This window comes from Brachycentrus maculatus, unplaced genomic scaffold (genome assembly GCF_059751285.1).
Source record: "Brachycentrus maculatus isolate JH-2025_06_01 unplaced genomic scaffold, ASM5975128v1 h1tg000028l, whole genome shotgun sequence".
NCBI lineage: Eukaryota > Metazoa > Arthropoda > Insecta > Trichoptera > Brachycentridae > Brachycentrus > Brachycentrus maculatus.
This window is the reverse complement of record NW_028280782.1, coordinates 987,501-1,005,000: the sequence shown is the minus strand read 5'-3', so window position 1 is coordinate 1,005,000 and position 17,500 is coordinate 987,501. Positions and strand designations below refer to the sequence as shown.

General features: G+C 30.6%; 2 protein-coding genes and 1 long non-coding RNA gene across 5 annotated transcripts in view; 1 reads left to right on the top strand and 2 right to left on the bottom strand.

Moving 5' to 3' along the window:
- The window catches only part of LOC148312975 (uncharacterized), a 3,780-nt gene extending 2,920 nt beyond the window's left edge, over positions 1-860 (bottom strand). Inside the window, exon 1 of the long non-coding RNA XR_015838577.1 lies at positions 661-860. This is a non-coding gene — a long non-coding RNA (uncharacterized LOC148312975). The remainder of the gene's footprint in view (positions 1-660) is intronic.
- Positions 1-13,374, top strand: part of LOC148312974 (uncharacterized) — a 30,272-nt gene extending 16,898 nt beyond the window's left edge. Inside the window, exon 3 of one of the 3 annotated variants that reach the window (XM_088270963.1) lies at positions 13,241-13,374. In XM_088270963.1, coding sequence (XP_088127089.1) covers positions 13,241-13,257 — 17 coding nt within the window. In that variant the 3' untranslated portion in view covers positions 13,258-13,374. Of the gene's footprint in view, positions 1-6,062; positions 6,601-9,440; positions 9,763-13,240 lie in introns of those variants that run through there. The other 2 variants (XM_088270957.1, XM_088270949.1) reach the window with 2 other exon arrangements.
- LOC148312973 (uncharacterized) overlaps positions 11,738-17,500 on the bottom strand; it is a 10,995-nt gene continuing 5,232 nt past the window's right edge. The window contains exons 4-6 of the mRNA XM_088270935.1: positions 16,627-16,740; positions 14,835-14,948; positions 11,738-13,368 (exon numbers count right to left, since the gene is read on the bottom strand). Of these exons, the coding sequence (XP_088127061.1) occupies positions 13,237-13,368; positions 14,835-14,948; positions 16,627-16,740 (360 nt within the window). The 3' untranslated portion in view covers positions 11,738-13,236. The remainder of the gene's footprint in view (positions 13,369-14,834; positions 14,949-16,626; positions 16,741-17,500) is intronic.

Genomic DNA, 17,500 nt, shown 5'->3' with positions numbered 1-17,500 from the left:
ACCACTCTTAACCTTCTGAGCTCCTGGTAGTGTATAGTAAACTTCAACATATAAAATGATTTTTTCATGTGTGATAATTATATGATATGAACATATTTTCGTCTAATCTCTGTAATCTTCTTTAAGGGGGCACTCGCAAACATGCAATTCAGTAAGCGATTCTGACGTGTCCACGTACATTTTTAGCATCCTTTTTTGGGGTCTAGGGGCATGACGTCCCGGGTTTGATTCTTAGAGGAGGTCAAAATAATTATTTTTCACTCAGATATTTATTTAATATAACCCTAGATTGGTACCTGAAGCGCTGTATTTATCAGCTTTAGCTTCATGAATGAAACAATCAAGATAACTTTCATTCCTTCCTCATTTCACCATTCGAATATCCATCATACATCGTTTTGCCACACATTCGACTTCTGACATTCGAGTAACAATATGAAAATTAGCTGTTTTCAGTGTTCATCCTTACACTGCACTGTCCACTTTAAAGTACAGTAAAACCTCGACATAACAGTTCTCTATTTAACGAACTTTGGATATGTCTAACAGACAAAAAACTTAAACTTGATTATGTCACGTTTTCTTCGGACTTTGATAAAGACATGATTTTGTTTTACGCATGTATGATGCGTCCATATAGGGTAAATTATTTATACTCACCCCAATTGTCAACTCTTCCCCATACCAGCAGAATGTAAAGAGGTGAAGAATGGACGCAGCAAGGAAAATGTTCACAGTATTCAACTCCAACAAATTATCGTTCTGAAAATTTAGGATTGTGAAAGAGTTTATATGTTTAATTTAAAACATTATCATTATTTTCTGACATGAAGATCGGCAGCAAAATGAAAATATATGCATAAAACTATTGTGCGACCCATCATGACATATGGGATCAAATGCAGAGCGGACACCGCAGTAACAAAAAACGCACTAAGAGTGTCAGAAATGAAGACTACAATGAGCATATCTGGCAAGAGTCTACGAGATAGAATGAGGAACACCGAGATAAGAGTAATATGCGAAATCAAAGATGTCGTTAGGTGGGGAAGGCAACGAAGAAAACAACGGTGTGCTCATGTGAGAGAATATCTACATATGTATATCTTTATAATCTATGTTGCAATATGGAAAGCTTTCATATTATTTTTTGACATCTCATCAAAGATGAAGAAGAATATGGAAGTCTGGGCATTTACGGGGCTTACGACCGTCATAGGCTGGTTTAAGTGATCACTTTACACACGTGTAACATTCACCAATTCTACCCATTATTGACAACCACACTACTCAAATTCTTGGAAGTTCTATATATTTGAACCAATTTAGAAACCTTGTTCATGAATCACCAGAACTTCAAATAAATGCCCAGACTTCCATATTCTTCTTCATCTTTGATGAGATGTCAAAAAATAATATGAAAATAACTCCTGTAATTGGAGATAATCCAGATTTTGTGAACAAGTATTTGGACACACTCAAAATGTTGTATGGAAAGCTTTTATTATTTTTTGTATGCAAGGTCCGAATCCTGGATTCAATTCACATACTTGAGGAAAATGGCGCCATACAAATTATCCAAATTAAATATTACTTTTGAGACCATTCTGAAAATATGATTTTTTTATGTAGCCTGTAATTTGACTAATTATTTTATTAACAACATTTTGAACGTGTCCAAATACTCGTTCACAAATCTGTATTATCTCCGCGTAGAAGTTATTTTTTTACATTTTTGACATTTCAACATAGATTTGGACCTCACATACGAATAAAAGAGTTTCTGCTCAATAAAAAGTTTCTTTTCATCTCACCACTAGATGTCTCTAGTGAACTTCTAGTGATTCAAGAACAATGTTTCAAAATTGGTTCATATATATAGAACTTCTTAGAATTTGAGTAGTGTGGTTGTCAATAATAGGTAGAATTGGTGAATGTTACACGTGTGTAAAATGATCACTTAAACCAGCCTATGACGGTCGTCAGCCCCGTAAATGCCCAGACTTCCATATTCTTCTTCATCTTTGATGATATGTCATAAAATAATATGAAAAATAACTCCTGTAATTGTAGGTAATCCAGATTTGTGAACAAGTATTTGGACACACTCAAAATGTTGTAGATGAATAAAATTTAAATAGTGCTGTACTCTGCTTTATCATACTGATGTTTCAAAAATAATGTAAAAAAATAACTACTAATTGGAGATAATCCAGATTTGTGAACAAGTATTTGGACACACTCAAAATGTTGTAGATGAAGAAGATTTAAATAGTGCTGTACTCTGCTTTATCATTTTGATGATTCAAAAATAATGTAAAAAAATAACTACTAATTGGAGAAAATCCAGATTTGTAAAGAAGTATTTGGATAAGTTCAAAATGTTTTAGAATAAATTTTATTCCATGACTAATTATTGAAGAAGTCAAGTACAAATCGGGCAGGCGAATAGAAATGGTTACGAGATCGATCGATCGATCGCGGTCGACTCTTTGCCCACCCCTAGCATATATAATAAATTCAATCCAATTTATGTCCCGTGCTTTCGTCCTGCAGACTGCATTGTAAATAAAGACCGTTTATGCATTTATGATCCTCGTGAGAGCGATTGCAGAATGCATGCGGGTCAAATTAATTTAATAAAACCAACATTATGAAGGTTAATAATATAATAAGTAGGTACTCAGCATAACGGCGGCAAACTGCATCCGAATGATGACGAATGGGAAAATAAAACTGACTTTTTGATATTTATTTATTATTATTTTACTCTTGCAATATTTTGAGTGTGTCCAAATACTTATTAATAAATCTGGATTATCTCCAATTACGAGATAATCACATTTGTTGCGTGATTACCATTACACTACGTAAAGACGTATTATATTATAAATATAGTCGTCACAATAAAATAAACTTAAGTGGTAAAGAACAAGTGTTTTTCTTTTACAATTTCATCATGTCTTACCACAAAGTGAATGCCGAAAAAAAAAATATATATACATATATATATATATATATATATATATATATATATATATATATATATATATATATATATATATATATATATATATATATATATATATATATATATATATATATATATATATATATATATATATATATATATATATATATATATATATATATAAACATATATATATATATATATATATATATATATATATATATATATATATATATATATATATATATATATATATATATATATATATATATATATATATTACATCTACTTACAATAAATAAAACATTAATTTTAAAATTCTTTCAGACTGTTTTCATCATACATTTTTAAACCCTTGTACATTAAACAATTTTGTGACTCGGTTTTTTTTAACAATGGCAGTCTTATTTTATCTCTATAGATAGTAATGTCTCAGACGTTTCTTAAAAGTTATCAGAGAAAGTGCATTTTTTTACAAGGAGAGGTAATTCATTCCATTCTGGCCGCTTGGACAGGGAAACAATTGCTAAAAATGCAAGGATTACACAACACTTGTATTACTTGGTCTATGACTGAAGTTGATAGGTCACCTTTGAATAGAATATTCGTCCTGACCTATACGCGGCGGTGACCTTACCCGAAACCAAATTTTCGTATCGCTACTCTGAGGTGACCCGGTCCATATAATCTTCAATTAAGTCTGAATTGCAAACATTAAATGCACATTTAAAAATGGTACGTTACTTGACCCTGCTATCATCAATCAGCTCCAATTTATTTCCGTGCATGTCATTTAGGCAATTAATTGGGTTGAGCAGTGTTTCGGAGTCCTGGTTCCAACCCTAATGTATTGATGTGAAACATGGCGTTGGAAAAAGAAGGATGAAAGTAGACTGAATGCAGTGGAATGAGCGGTGAAACGTTTTTCGACATTTCAGCATAGATGAAGAAGAATATGGAAGTCTGGGCATTTACAGGGCTTACGGCCGTCGTAGGCTGGTTCAAGTAATCGCTTAACACACGTGTAACATTCGCCAATTCTACCTATGATTTTCAACCACACTACTCAAATTCTTGGAACTTGTAATTATAATGATCTATTTAGATAACAACTGTTTGAATCAACTAGAATTTTACTGGAGACATCTATGAGAGATATGAGAAGCTTTTTATTAAGCTCTTTAAAACTCTTTCATTTGGATGTGAGGTCCGAATCCAGAATTATATTCAGGATTTTTTTATTTGCTGGGAACAAAGTGAATGGAGCACTGAAATCAGTTATAGCAAATAAAAACCTATCAGCGGAAGCTAAACTGGCAGTGCACAACGGAGTCCTGGTTCCAACTCTAATGTATGGAAGTGAAACATGGAGTTGGCAAAAGAAGGATGAAAGTAGACTGAATGCAATCGAAATGCGATCTCTCAGAAGAATGTGCGACAAAACGATGTATGATAGATGTGCGAATAGTGAAATAAGGAAGGAATTCAAAGCTGAGATAAGCATTGTCGATAAAATTAAGAAAGGTGTGTTGAGATGGTTTGGACATGTAGAATGAATGAGTGAGGAAAGAACGGTAAAAAAAAATTATGAGGTGAACGTAAGTGGAAAAAAGAGCAGAGGAAGACCGAGAAAAACATGGCACGATCAGGTATGCCAAATACTTGAAAGTGGTCAAGTTAGGAGTCGTAACAATCGGCGAGTATGTATGAGGAGATGCATGAACGTGGAAGAGGCGAAGAATGTTTGCAAAGACAGAGTGGTGTGGCGTTCTATTCTCTATGCCTACCCCTGCGGGGAAGCGGCGTGATGGTTAGTTAGTTAGTTAGTTTATTTTTTTTTATTTAATATAGTTACAAGATGTTTTTCATTTAATAAATGTGCTAGACATTTGAACTTTCAAAAATCTTTAAATTAATTGTGCTGTTCTCTCCAATAAAGAGACTAAGCTCTTCTGCTTCGAAAAAAATCAAAGTTATCTTGGGAATAATTTTATAAACCTAATTGAAAAGTAAATTAAATTTTAAATAATTACTTACTATCATTAGAGTAAACATAGCCAAAGATATGCACAAGCCGCTTACAAATACTTGGGCTAGAAGAAACCATTCGAATATCCTTTTGACTTCCTTTCCCCTTCTACAAATCATAAAAAATTAAATAATTAAAAATTAAAATCAATCCAAAATGTATTTCGTAACTGTTTCTATTTACATTTTTTAGAGTTTCGTTCAATCGAATAATTATCCACTCTGGCAATTCTACTATATTCATAGTTGCCAGGTTGCAATTCTGAAACTGCCGAATGGTCAGCCATGTGCAATTATGAGTTTTTTTTTTGACATTTCAATGTAGACGAAGAAGAATATGCATGTCTAGGTATTTACAGGGCTTATGACCTGTCATAGGCTAATTAAATGAGCGCTTTACACACTTGCAATATTCACCATTCTGTCCATGGTTGACAACCATACTACTAAATTTTTGTAACTACTCAAATATCATTAATCTTATGACACAGTACATTCACAATAACCATCTTTGTTGAATTGAGAAAGCTTTTATTTAGCAGACATTCTTTTATGTAGATGAATGCAAGATCCAAATCTCAGATTGCTTTTAGATACTAAAAAACGTCTGAATATGTGATTTATATTTTTTATGCTGCTTTTAATTTGAAAAGTTATTTTTATTCACGTTATTATGAAGTCATTCGTGAGTGTGTGGAAGTCGTAACCCAGTGAGGGATCCAAAATTAATGAACTAAAAAAATACTTTATAAAAATATATTCGTGTTCTTTATTAGTTATATTTTCTCATTTGTTTCTTTTAAACATACTTCTTACTTTAATTTTTATATGCCTATTTACCGTACCCGTTAATTGTTTTGAATTTTTAATTTTGTCCTGCATTAGTTTTGTTTATTTTTTTATATTTTCTTTTTACTTTCTTATTTTTGTTTCAGTCTTGTTAACCTTAATCCCATGTCCCAAAATGAGGAATAAGGAAATTACTCATCGGGAATATTATGTATGTGACTTATGTGTGTAATGTATTTTTTTTAAAATGGAATATTTGAATATTTTTTTTTAGGTCAAGGGATCTTGCACCTATTATATCACCGCGACCATATTAGGTCTTTTGTGACCAAAATGTATGAAATGTATTTTTTTTATTGGAATATTTGAATATGTAATACTCACTCGATTATGCTCAGATGGCCATTGTACGAATATTTCAAAACCATATTAGGTCTATTGTGAACTAAATGTATGAAATGTATTTTTTTTATTGGAATATTTGAATATGTAATACTTACTTAATTATGCTCAGATGGCCATTGTACAAATATCTCAAAACCATATTAGGTCTATTGTGAACTAAATGTATGAAATGTATTTTTTTATTGGAATATTTGAATATGTAATACTTACTTAATTATGCTCAGATGGCCATTGTACAAATATCTCAAAACCATATTAGGTCTATTGTGAACTAAATGTATGAAATGTATTTTTTTTAATGGAATCATTGAATATGTAATACTTACTCGATTATACTCAGATGGCCATTGTACGAATATCTCAAAACCATATTAGGTCTACTGTGACCTAAATATATGAAATGTATTTTTTTTAATGGAATATTTGAATATGTAATACTTACTCGATTATACTCAGATGGCCATCGTACGAATATCTCAAAACTGCGTCAATATCATCATCACGAACCACCTCTTTGCCAATTTTTCTAATTCTGTGAGTGATAATCTCCAATTGGCCGACCATCTGCAGGACCAGAGCTACAAAGTATCCCAGAAACGGTGTTAGGCAAAAAATAGCTAGAGACATGACGTATGAGTGAAGAATAAAGTTTATTTGATAGGAGGGGAAGTCCAGGTTTTTGAAACCCAGCAGCGTAAATGAAGCTGGAAGGGCCTTGTCTTTGTAACGGGCTCCTGCATTTATGATGAAACACACAACTGTTGAAGAAACCAACGTAAATACGCTCAATAAACCCAGATATCCTTCTTTAGCCTTATTCATCAATATTTCCTTTTCCGCAGGATCAATGGCATCTCTCCAATCATCTTCAATATCTCCCATCAACTTTCGTAGAGAAACTTTGTTAGATATCACAGTTATCATTTGTACAGTCAGTATTCCTGATACGACGATTATCATGAAGATTTCACTATACAACTGCAGATCCCATTCGCTTGTCGCAAAAAACGTGACTCCGCTGATGCTGTAGTAAATCAACCATGCTATATTCATATATCCCACATATCTTCTTTTGGATGACTCATAGGCAGGATCTATGATACCATATCCCGCAAATGTGAGTAAAGTGTTCCAGGGTTCTTTATAATATTTCCAAGTTGTCACGTCTTCATCTTTTAAAAACCTCTTTCTTATTCGAGATACGATTTCCATTTTGTCGTCTGTAATGTCAGATAGAGATAGAGAGATAGAGAGGGAAATACATCAAATAAAATACACGATCTGCCTTTTATAAGACATTGTAATTCCTAAGTTAAGTGTATCAAACTCATGTAAACGATATATCATTATATATATCATTAACCTGTTCCTTTGTGATCATCCAAAAACTTACTCGTTTCTTTTGGTATCCAAGCGGGGTACCAAAAGACCCCATGTGTATGAAAATTCTATTACACAGCTCATAGGGATACCACGTCCGTGCTAACGTGCCGTCAAGCGCCGACTGAGTGTGGCTAGTGAGACACTAGATCAAACGAAAGCCGAGTAGTTTTGCTATTTCGCTCTCTCGTTATGGTAGTACCACATTTATTAGAGTGAAATAAATAACATATCGCTAGCAGACAAAAAAATACGTGCTGATTTATAAGTACGTAGATCTCTTGGCACCGATTGATTGTGCTTTTTATCAAAAACAATGTATTGAAACATGTAACGATATGATTTTTTAAAAATAAAATTGGGGAATTTTTATATGTTTATATTATTTTTAAGATTACATAAATATGAAGTAAGAAACTCTACCAATACTAAAATTATAGAATTATATTTTATGTGTGGGGTATTTTAATCCCCTTGTTAGATCCGGCTATGTTAATGAACACTGTTGATCAAATATGTACCTTAAAAATATACGCAAACAGTAGGTACTGCATTAAATATTCTTTTTAGTTTGCAATGAAAATAATATAATATCCGAGCAAAGTATTCACGAGACATAGAAAGGCTTTTAATATATGAAATGATACATTATTAGAAAGTTCTTGTTATCTTTAATACTGTGATCTAAGCAAAGGACAAAATAGTAGACTCGGAATGATTACTTGAATATATAATACTTAACCTCTTCGATTAATACATAGACAGATATCACAAAACAAAATGTGCTTTAATTTGAAGTTACGTGTCTGAGTCCCCTTCATAGTAGTTACCTCCCCAGCGCACACTTATCCCAACGGTATTTCCACTTTTGGAAATAGTCCTGGAACGCTTCCTTTGTGATGTCCTTCAGCTCTTTCGTCGCATTTGCCTTAATTTCAGGAATCGTCTCAAACCTTCCTTTCGAAGATCTTTTGAGTTTGGAGAACAAGATAAGTCAGAAGGAGCAAGATCAGGTGAGTAGGGTGGGTGGGGAAGAAGAGTGATCGAGTGTTTGGCCTGAAACTCACGAGTTCTGAAATCTGTATGGGCTGGAGCATTGTTGTTTCATTAGCTTCTAAATAAAGTACATTTTGTTGCATGACGTCAGTCTACGTATTAATTGAATAGCCCTCGTACGACTAGTTCGTCTTCTTATTGCAAACTTAGTAAAAAAAAATACAGGATACTAAGTGTGTACAAATCCTTGTTCACAAATCTGGATTATCTCCAAGTAGGAGTTATTTTTAAATTATTTTGTTGACATCTCAATATAGATGAAGAAGAATATAGAAGTCTGGGCATTTACAGGGCTGACGACCGTCATACGCTAGTTTAAGTGATCACTTTACACACGTGTAACATTCACCAATTGTACCCACGATTGACAACCATACTACTTAAATTCTCGAAACTTTTAGATATATTGATCAAACTCGAAATACAGTGTGCGAGAGTCACTATGGACATCTATGGTGAGATAATGAAAGTTCTTATTTAGCAGAAACTCTTTTCACATTTTTATGTGAGGTCCGAATCCTGAATTATATTCACATAATTGAGAAACGCTAGAAAATAAAATTTAAAAAATTTATGTAGCTTAAATTTAACGTTATTTACAACATTTTGAGTGTGTCCAAATACTTATTCACAAATCTGGATTAACTCCGATTGGGAGCAAATTTTTACATTATTTTTGACATCTCGACATAGGTTATGAAGAATATGGAAGTCTGGGCATTTATAGTGCTTACAGGCTGGTTTAAGTGATCACTTTACTGATGGTTATCGGGTCCACATGTCATTATTTATAACATACTTTATTTTGCAGCCGGATCCAAGCGTTTTGTTCATTACACCTCAATAGTTTTTATTGGTATTACTGACACAGCTGATGAATGCGACTCGTTACGACATTGGTGAATAAAATCGTTATCATATTGACTTTGGCCTTCGTCGTGAAGGTGATACTCATCGAATGTCACTCTAGTATGCACCGAGTCCTGCAGCCGCAAATTGTCCTTCGTGGAATATAGCGGCTTTATTAAATAATCGCTAGTGATCTACGAATTATAGCAATTGAAGCTGTAACAAAAAAACCAACAAAGATATTGTTGAGTTGGTCAAGACTTTATTTATTATTATTTTTTTTTTTAAAGAGAAACATTTGTGCTTTTATTATTTACAAAAAAAAAAACATTTCATTTATAATTTATATTTGAAGCACTAACTTTGTGATTTTCCATTTTATAATTAAAATGTAACATTGTTTTAAAATCACTTTAGATATTTTATTATATTATTCATATTTGAAGCACTAATTTTGTGATTCTCCATTTTATAATTAAAATGTAACATTGTTTTAAAACCACTTTAGATATTTTATTATATATTTCATATTTGAAGCACTAACATTGTGATTTTCCATTTTATAGTAAAAATGTTACATTGTTTTAAAATCAATTTAAATATTTTATTATATAATTCATATTTGAAGCACTAATTTTGTGATTTTCCATTTTATAATTAAAATTTAACATTGTTTTAAAATCACTTTAGATATTTTATTATATAATTTAAATGTAAAGCACAAACTTTGTGATTTTCCATTTTATAATTAAAATTTAACATTGTTTTAAAATCACTTTAGATATTTTATTATATAATTCATATTTGAAGCACTAATTTTGTGATTTTCCATTTTATAATTAAAATTTAACATTGTTTTAAAATCACTTTAGATATTTTATTATATTATTTATTTTTGAAGCCCTAATTTTGTGATTATCCATTTTGTAATAAAAATGTAACTTCGTTTTAAAATCACTTTAAATTTTTTTTAATCTTTCTACTACAATTTGATACTTATTTTATTAATGATCCGCTTAGGCTCACAGAAATGTTATGAAATTGACGTATTTTTGCAAATAATAAAAACACGTATATTTCTCTTTTTACATAAAAAAAATTACAATAGAACATAGATTGTCTAGACTAATTACACTGGCCAATAATATACAATTTATAAACTACCTGATCTTTATGCATTTTGCAAAGCTGAATTCAAAAACGAAAGCAAAAAAATGTAGCACGTCAGATTTTTTAGTTCTGATATTGACTAAAGTTTGTTTATTAATTATTTATGTAAAAATATAAATTATATATAAATATATAATGCTATCGTATTCAATATCAATAAGTGAATTTATTTCTAATGTTACTCCATAATTATCAATACTTTTTTTTAATCCCTTAGACCTTAGACTAAAACATGTCTTTATACCAACCACTATTGCGGTTTCAACGTATGGGATCCGTACAAAGAATAATATGAATGCAACATTAAAACTTGACGTGATACAAACTTGTCACCAAATAGACGTTAAATAAAAACGATTAACTTAGTCCAAATCAGTAATCAAAATATCAGTCACAAAATCATTGTTAATAAATAATAAAACCCTTATCCGCACCCCAATGGTGCATAGGGCACTGCGTCATATAAACGCGGTGTTATTTTGATCGTTTACACGTGAAAGAAAGGTGATCAGCCCTCCGCTTCTGGTACCAGTCCAGGGTAATATTGAATAAATATTACCGTGAAAAAATCACTTATATTTATTTTACCCCCCTTGGGAATCGAACCCGGGACCTCCAGAACGGTAGCCGAGCGTGCTGATCATTGTTAACCAGTGTTATTTATTTAATTGTATTTACTAAAGAATTATACAGTTTATGCATCAAAAAATATTTCATTCACATTCTTTCATGTACGATTTATCAGTGCCATCTATGATCGAGTTGAGTAAAAGATGTAATAATCCACAGGTAAAACATACGATGTTAGGGTCCTCTGTTGAACGTTACAGTAACCAACGCAATACTATTGCTCACGGCAGACAGCGTGCTTCTTGATATCTGCTGTCACTTGACATTTTCAATGTTTTCGATTGCATAATTGTTTTGTAGATTTTTAAAAAGTTTTTCACAACCATTATGTAATTAAACATATTGAAAATGTATGCTTTATATTTTCTTTTTTTTTACATTTCATCAGACTGAGCCACAGCAACGCCTGGCTTGGTATAGGTAGTAATGAATATAGTTTTTAATTTAAAAATAAAACAATTTTTTTCTTGCTTCACAACATTTATTGTAATTATTTATCTAGGTTATGCATTTCAGAAATACAAAATTGTCAAAAGAGGTGGATGCTACCAAATTAGTAATTATTGCTACAATGAGTATGACTTTGTGTCTTTTATTAAAAATTTAAAAGATGATAACAATAGAGACGTGATTCTGGAATGATCATGTAAACAGAATGTCAGATGACAGACTTCCACGTATCGCCCTTCAAAGAATCCCTGAAGAACGCAGACCCCCAGGCAGACCTTCAAAAAGGTGGAAAGACAGCTGGGAGTCAACATCCCAAGAGCTACAAGCGGAGGCACAAACAGATCCTTAGGATCGAGAAAAGGAAGAAGAAGAATAAAAAATTCAATAAGTATTGCCTACCCATGGTCTAGCCTAGACTCTGGGTGTTATTAAAAAAAAATCTCTTCCTTTACCATTCTAGCTACAAGGAAAAACTAGGGCAAACTCCTGAAATTCACAAATGTGGTGTATAATCGATTCCGTTTGATGTGTTTCTGCAATTTTGATACTATGACTTCATTATTAATTGATTCGGTAGTAAGCTTTGTGATCGATGTAATATTAAAATTTTACTTGGTAAATACCAACATTTCTTTAAATCTATTGTGACATTTTTTTTATTCATTCCGCATGATTTTCAAATACCGTAAGCGAAACTAAGTCTAACTTCCTATACGTTTTGACTTTTTTAAATGTACTGACTTGAATAATTTCATTAAAAGATTTGAAATTATTAAAGTCAGTAGGTTTAAAAAGGCAAAATGTATAGGATGTTAGACTTATCACATACGGTGTTTGAAAATAGTGTGGAATGCATCAAAACACGTGTCACAATAGATTTTAAGGAATAGTAGTATTTACCAAATAAAGCTTAAATTAAAATTAATTCATTCGATGCATGTATTATTTTTCCATGTTCATATATTAATATTTACTTTATTTGTGACAATATTTTCAGATTTTCAGGGTTTATAAGTATTTTAAATATTCGTAAAATCAAAATCTGTTTATGATATGTCAAATATGATGACAGATCTGGCTCCGGAATATACGAGATTGGATGGGGATCAGGACCGTTGAGGCGCTGTTTAGAGCTGCCCAAGACAAGAACAATTACTCTCAAGTGATAGTCGACGTCAGAGGGACCTGACATGACACGCACAGAAGAAGAAATGTGATGTAGGGGGGTCTGCAACTTAATATTTTTTAAGATATTGAAGTCATAGAACCATAAATTAAACTAATCTAAAATATTGTCAAGAGTTGTATTCGTAAGTAATTCATGTTGTGGTATTAGCTGGATTTCGAGCAAGTGATTTCGAGAGATAATTTTCCATAAATTCTCATCTCACCTAAACTAATACTAAATTTCATTTATTAATTATTATTAATTTTTCCGTAAAACGTCGTGATTTTCCAGGATACAAGCGGAGGTCATCGGGGTAAGAAAATTTCTCATATGTTTAATTTCAGACGCTGCATTCACATGAAACGTTGATCCCCACTTTTTCAAAGATGAATGAAGCTCTTAAGGGTGGCGGAAGAGATGGTGCTTGAGGGTTGAACACGTCTTCGGCACTCTTCTGCTTCAGAACCCAGATCTGGAAACAAATATATCATACATCTAACTGAAAATTTTCACAACATTTTGAGTGCGTCCAAATACAGGTAATGAATAATTTAACAAATCTGGATACCTCCACTTGAGAGATATTTTTACATTTTTGACATCTCAGTATGTGAAAAAAATCTGGGGTTCGGATATCGCATACAAATAAAGGGGTCTATGCTAAATTAAAGTGTACTCAATTTAACATAGATGGCAGTTGTGAACTCATATGTATATACAATCATGTGATTGATCTAGGAGTTATCTTATCAAAAATTTGAGTAGTGTGGTTGTCAATCATGGGTAGAAGGGTGAAAGTTACACGTGTGTAAAGTGATCACTTAACCAGCGTATGACAGGTTATAAACCCGGTAAATACCCAAACATTCACATCCTCTTCATCTATGCTAAGATGTTAAAAATGTAAAAATAAAATTTGATTTTTTTTTTCAAAATTTTGGATTTGTCTATGAGAGAAAATAAATTGTAATTTTATTAATACACATATTAAATCAACGCGAAATCATTGTTGAAAGAATTTTTACCACAGTTATGTATTTTTTATTCTTTGGACCAGGATTGACTGGCTTCGACTGGTAGAGATCGTTTATTTAAGGGGTTTAAAACAATGGGTACCTACTCAGCTCCATACTCAAAACACAGTACTGGATTTTTTTTTTAAGTACGTTTTTTTTTGCTTTTTTGGACTAAGTAAAAATAAAACCACTATCCGCACCCAATAGTGCATAGGGCACTGCGTCATATGAACGCAGTGTTACCTTGATCGTTTACACATGAAGGAAAGGTGATCAGCCCTCCGCTTCAGGTACCAGTCCAGGGGAATATTAAATAAATATTACAGTCAAAAAATTAGTAGATTCTACTTAATCCAAAAATACAAAAAAGTGTACCACAAAAAAATTCTCTTTTTGTGTTTTAAGTTTGGATAGCCGTACTGTCGTTGTGCGCAGCTGAATCTTATATCCTTCTTCACCTATGTATGTTGACATATCGCTCACTCCTTACAACAACGTCATATATCAAAAAACTTGATTTTTCAGGAGAATGTTTTTTAAGTTTAAAAATAAAATACAATGTATTAAAAATAAATATCAAGTCACTTATTGAACATTTTACTGAGCAACAGATCTTTTTAGGTAAAACCTGAATGTTTTTTCTCCATTTGTAAAATATTTAGAAAAATATTTTTAAAAATAATTAAACAATACCGTTTCTTCAAAATGCAAAAAACAACACTTTTTGCCCTGTAGCGGGTAAATATTAAGTTTAAAATATGCCGCTTTTGCTGGGATGTAGTACATTTTATGGGCATTCCGAAAACATGCATAACTGAAAATTTACGATTTTTGATATATGTTGAAAGGAGTGAGTGATTTCAGAAACGTTTTAATTAAACGTGATCCCATATATTTTTATTCTAGGATTAATCAAACTTACATAATACACCTTACTCTTGCACATGTAAGGGAAAATGGAGCACGAGTTGGGAACACAGGCCAGATTTTTGTAGTACCTCGGAAAACGATCTGCGCCAAGATCCAAAACGTGACTCTGAAAATAATCATGACTACTGAACAAGTCGAAAAGATTTTCACCATCAGATACAAAAATATATATACAAAAATACTTTATTTCATGACAATGAGTGTAAGTCCCTCTCCAAGCACAAGAGCTTAGTCTCTTTTTTTAGGGAAACAGCGTAACTAGTATTAAGATCTTGTAAAAGTATAAATGTCTAGTAAATTCTAATATTTTTCATAAATTTTATATGTTGTAATATTTATTTATATTTATATATATATATATTATATATATATATATATATATATATATATATATATATATATATATATATATATATGTATATATATATATATATATATATATATATATATATATATATATATATATATATATATATATATATATATATATATATATAATATATATATATATATATATATATATATATATATATATATATATATATATATATATATATATATATATATATATATATATATATATATCGTATCGGCGGGTATGTATGAGGAGATGCATGAACGTGGAAGAGGCGAAGAATGTTTGCAAGGACAGAGTGGTGTGACGCTCTATTCTCTCTGCCTACGAAGCGGCGTGATGGTTAGTTAGTTAGTTAGTTTATATTTATTTATATTTATATATATATATATATATATATTTATAAATATAAATATATATATATATATATATATATATATAAATATATATATATATATATATATATATATATATATATATATATATATATATATATATATATATATATATATATATATATATATATATATATATATATATATATATATATATATATACTTATATATACATATACATATATATATATATACATATATATATATATATATATATATATATATATATATATATATATATATATATATATATATATATATATATATATATATATATATATATATATATATATATATATATATATATATATATATATATATATATATATATATATATATATATATATATATATACATATACATATATTTGTTTAAATGAAATTGAACAGTATGGAATACATAATATTTGGCACATTGACAGACAGAACATTGATTTGAAACCAATATAAATAAAATAAAAAATTATCAAATAGATTATTTTTTTCATGGGTTTTACAGTTTATCATTATTTATTTCAGTTGAAACATGATTTGTGATTCTGTGGAATTGTTTTAATACGTTTTTTATAAGTGTAAAAATATTATTTTTCATCTGACTTTATAAAAAAAATATTTTTCAAGATCACATGATGTTAAAATCAAGTACAATGCCAGCTCGAATCTGAACGTAAATCAAGCAGTAGGTCGTTCAGATAAATGAGTGTTTTAAAAAAAGGATAGAAAAAAAGTAAATTTCGGTTAATGAAGATGCTTTGTATTTTATTAAAGTACTGAATGAATAATTTTAAAATTTAACATTTTTAATTTTAGCTTGAATTTTTTTTTAACCAACAAACTTAACTGTTGTTCAAGGGCCAAATCATGCTTCTGTCTCAAAACCATAAATTCCTCTGTTTTGGACGACTTCTTCAGCCTTGTTTATGGCTATGTTGAAAGCTTTCAAGCCTTCAGAAAGTGGAATTTTCTGAACTGGTATCGTTCGGATTACGGAGCATTCGGATTAGCGAACTGGCATTGTAATCGTATCATAGTTACCGTATTTCCACATTCGCAAGTTGGTGGACGAATGTTGGCCCGACTGGACTTGCCTCTTCGCCCATTTTCTCCGAAATTCATTGCGGAACTGCTATTTCTGTTAAGATCAGAGAGCTGGAAAAAATATTCATCTTATCAACTGATGCAGACATATCGCTCACTCCTTTCAACGTCATAAATCAAAAAACTAGATTTTTCAGGAGAATGTTTTTTAAGTTTAAAAATATAATACAATGTATTAAAAATAAATATCAAGCCACTGATTGATCTTTTTACTGTGCAACACATCTTTTTAGGAAAAAAGCCTGAAGGTTTTTTCTCCTTTTGAAAAAATTTCAATAAAACCTTTTCTTCAAAATGCAAAAACAACACTTTCTGCTCTGTAGCGGGTAAATATTAAATCAAAAATATGCCGCTTTTGCTGGGATATATTGTAGTACATTTTCTGGGCATTCCGAAAACATGCACAACTGAAAATTGACGATTTTTATATTATTTTGCATTTTTAATAGAGTTTAAACGCTTTAAAAACTGTCAGTATTTTTTTATTGTTCACGATATATTGAACGTGTTAAAATACTCACGGATAGTTGAAGGGTAATATATCCTTAATTAAACACGGTTATTAAATTTAATTCTACTTTTATTTACAAATATATGATAATATGTGACGCGTTTCATCTTATTCTTCTTCTTCTTCTTTTTAATGGCTTTCACCCATCTTGGGTGTTATAGCCAGTGTCGAGTTATTTTTTATTTACACTTTTTACATTTGACTTACAAGTACTTATTCCTGTAAATGGGGTTAGTTTTATTAGTAAAGTTAGTTTGTTTAGTGAGTTATCATACACCTTTACAAATTTATACAATTAAT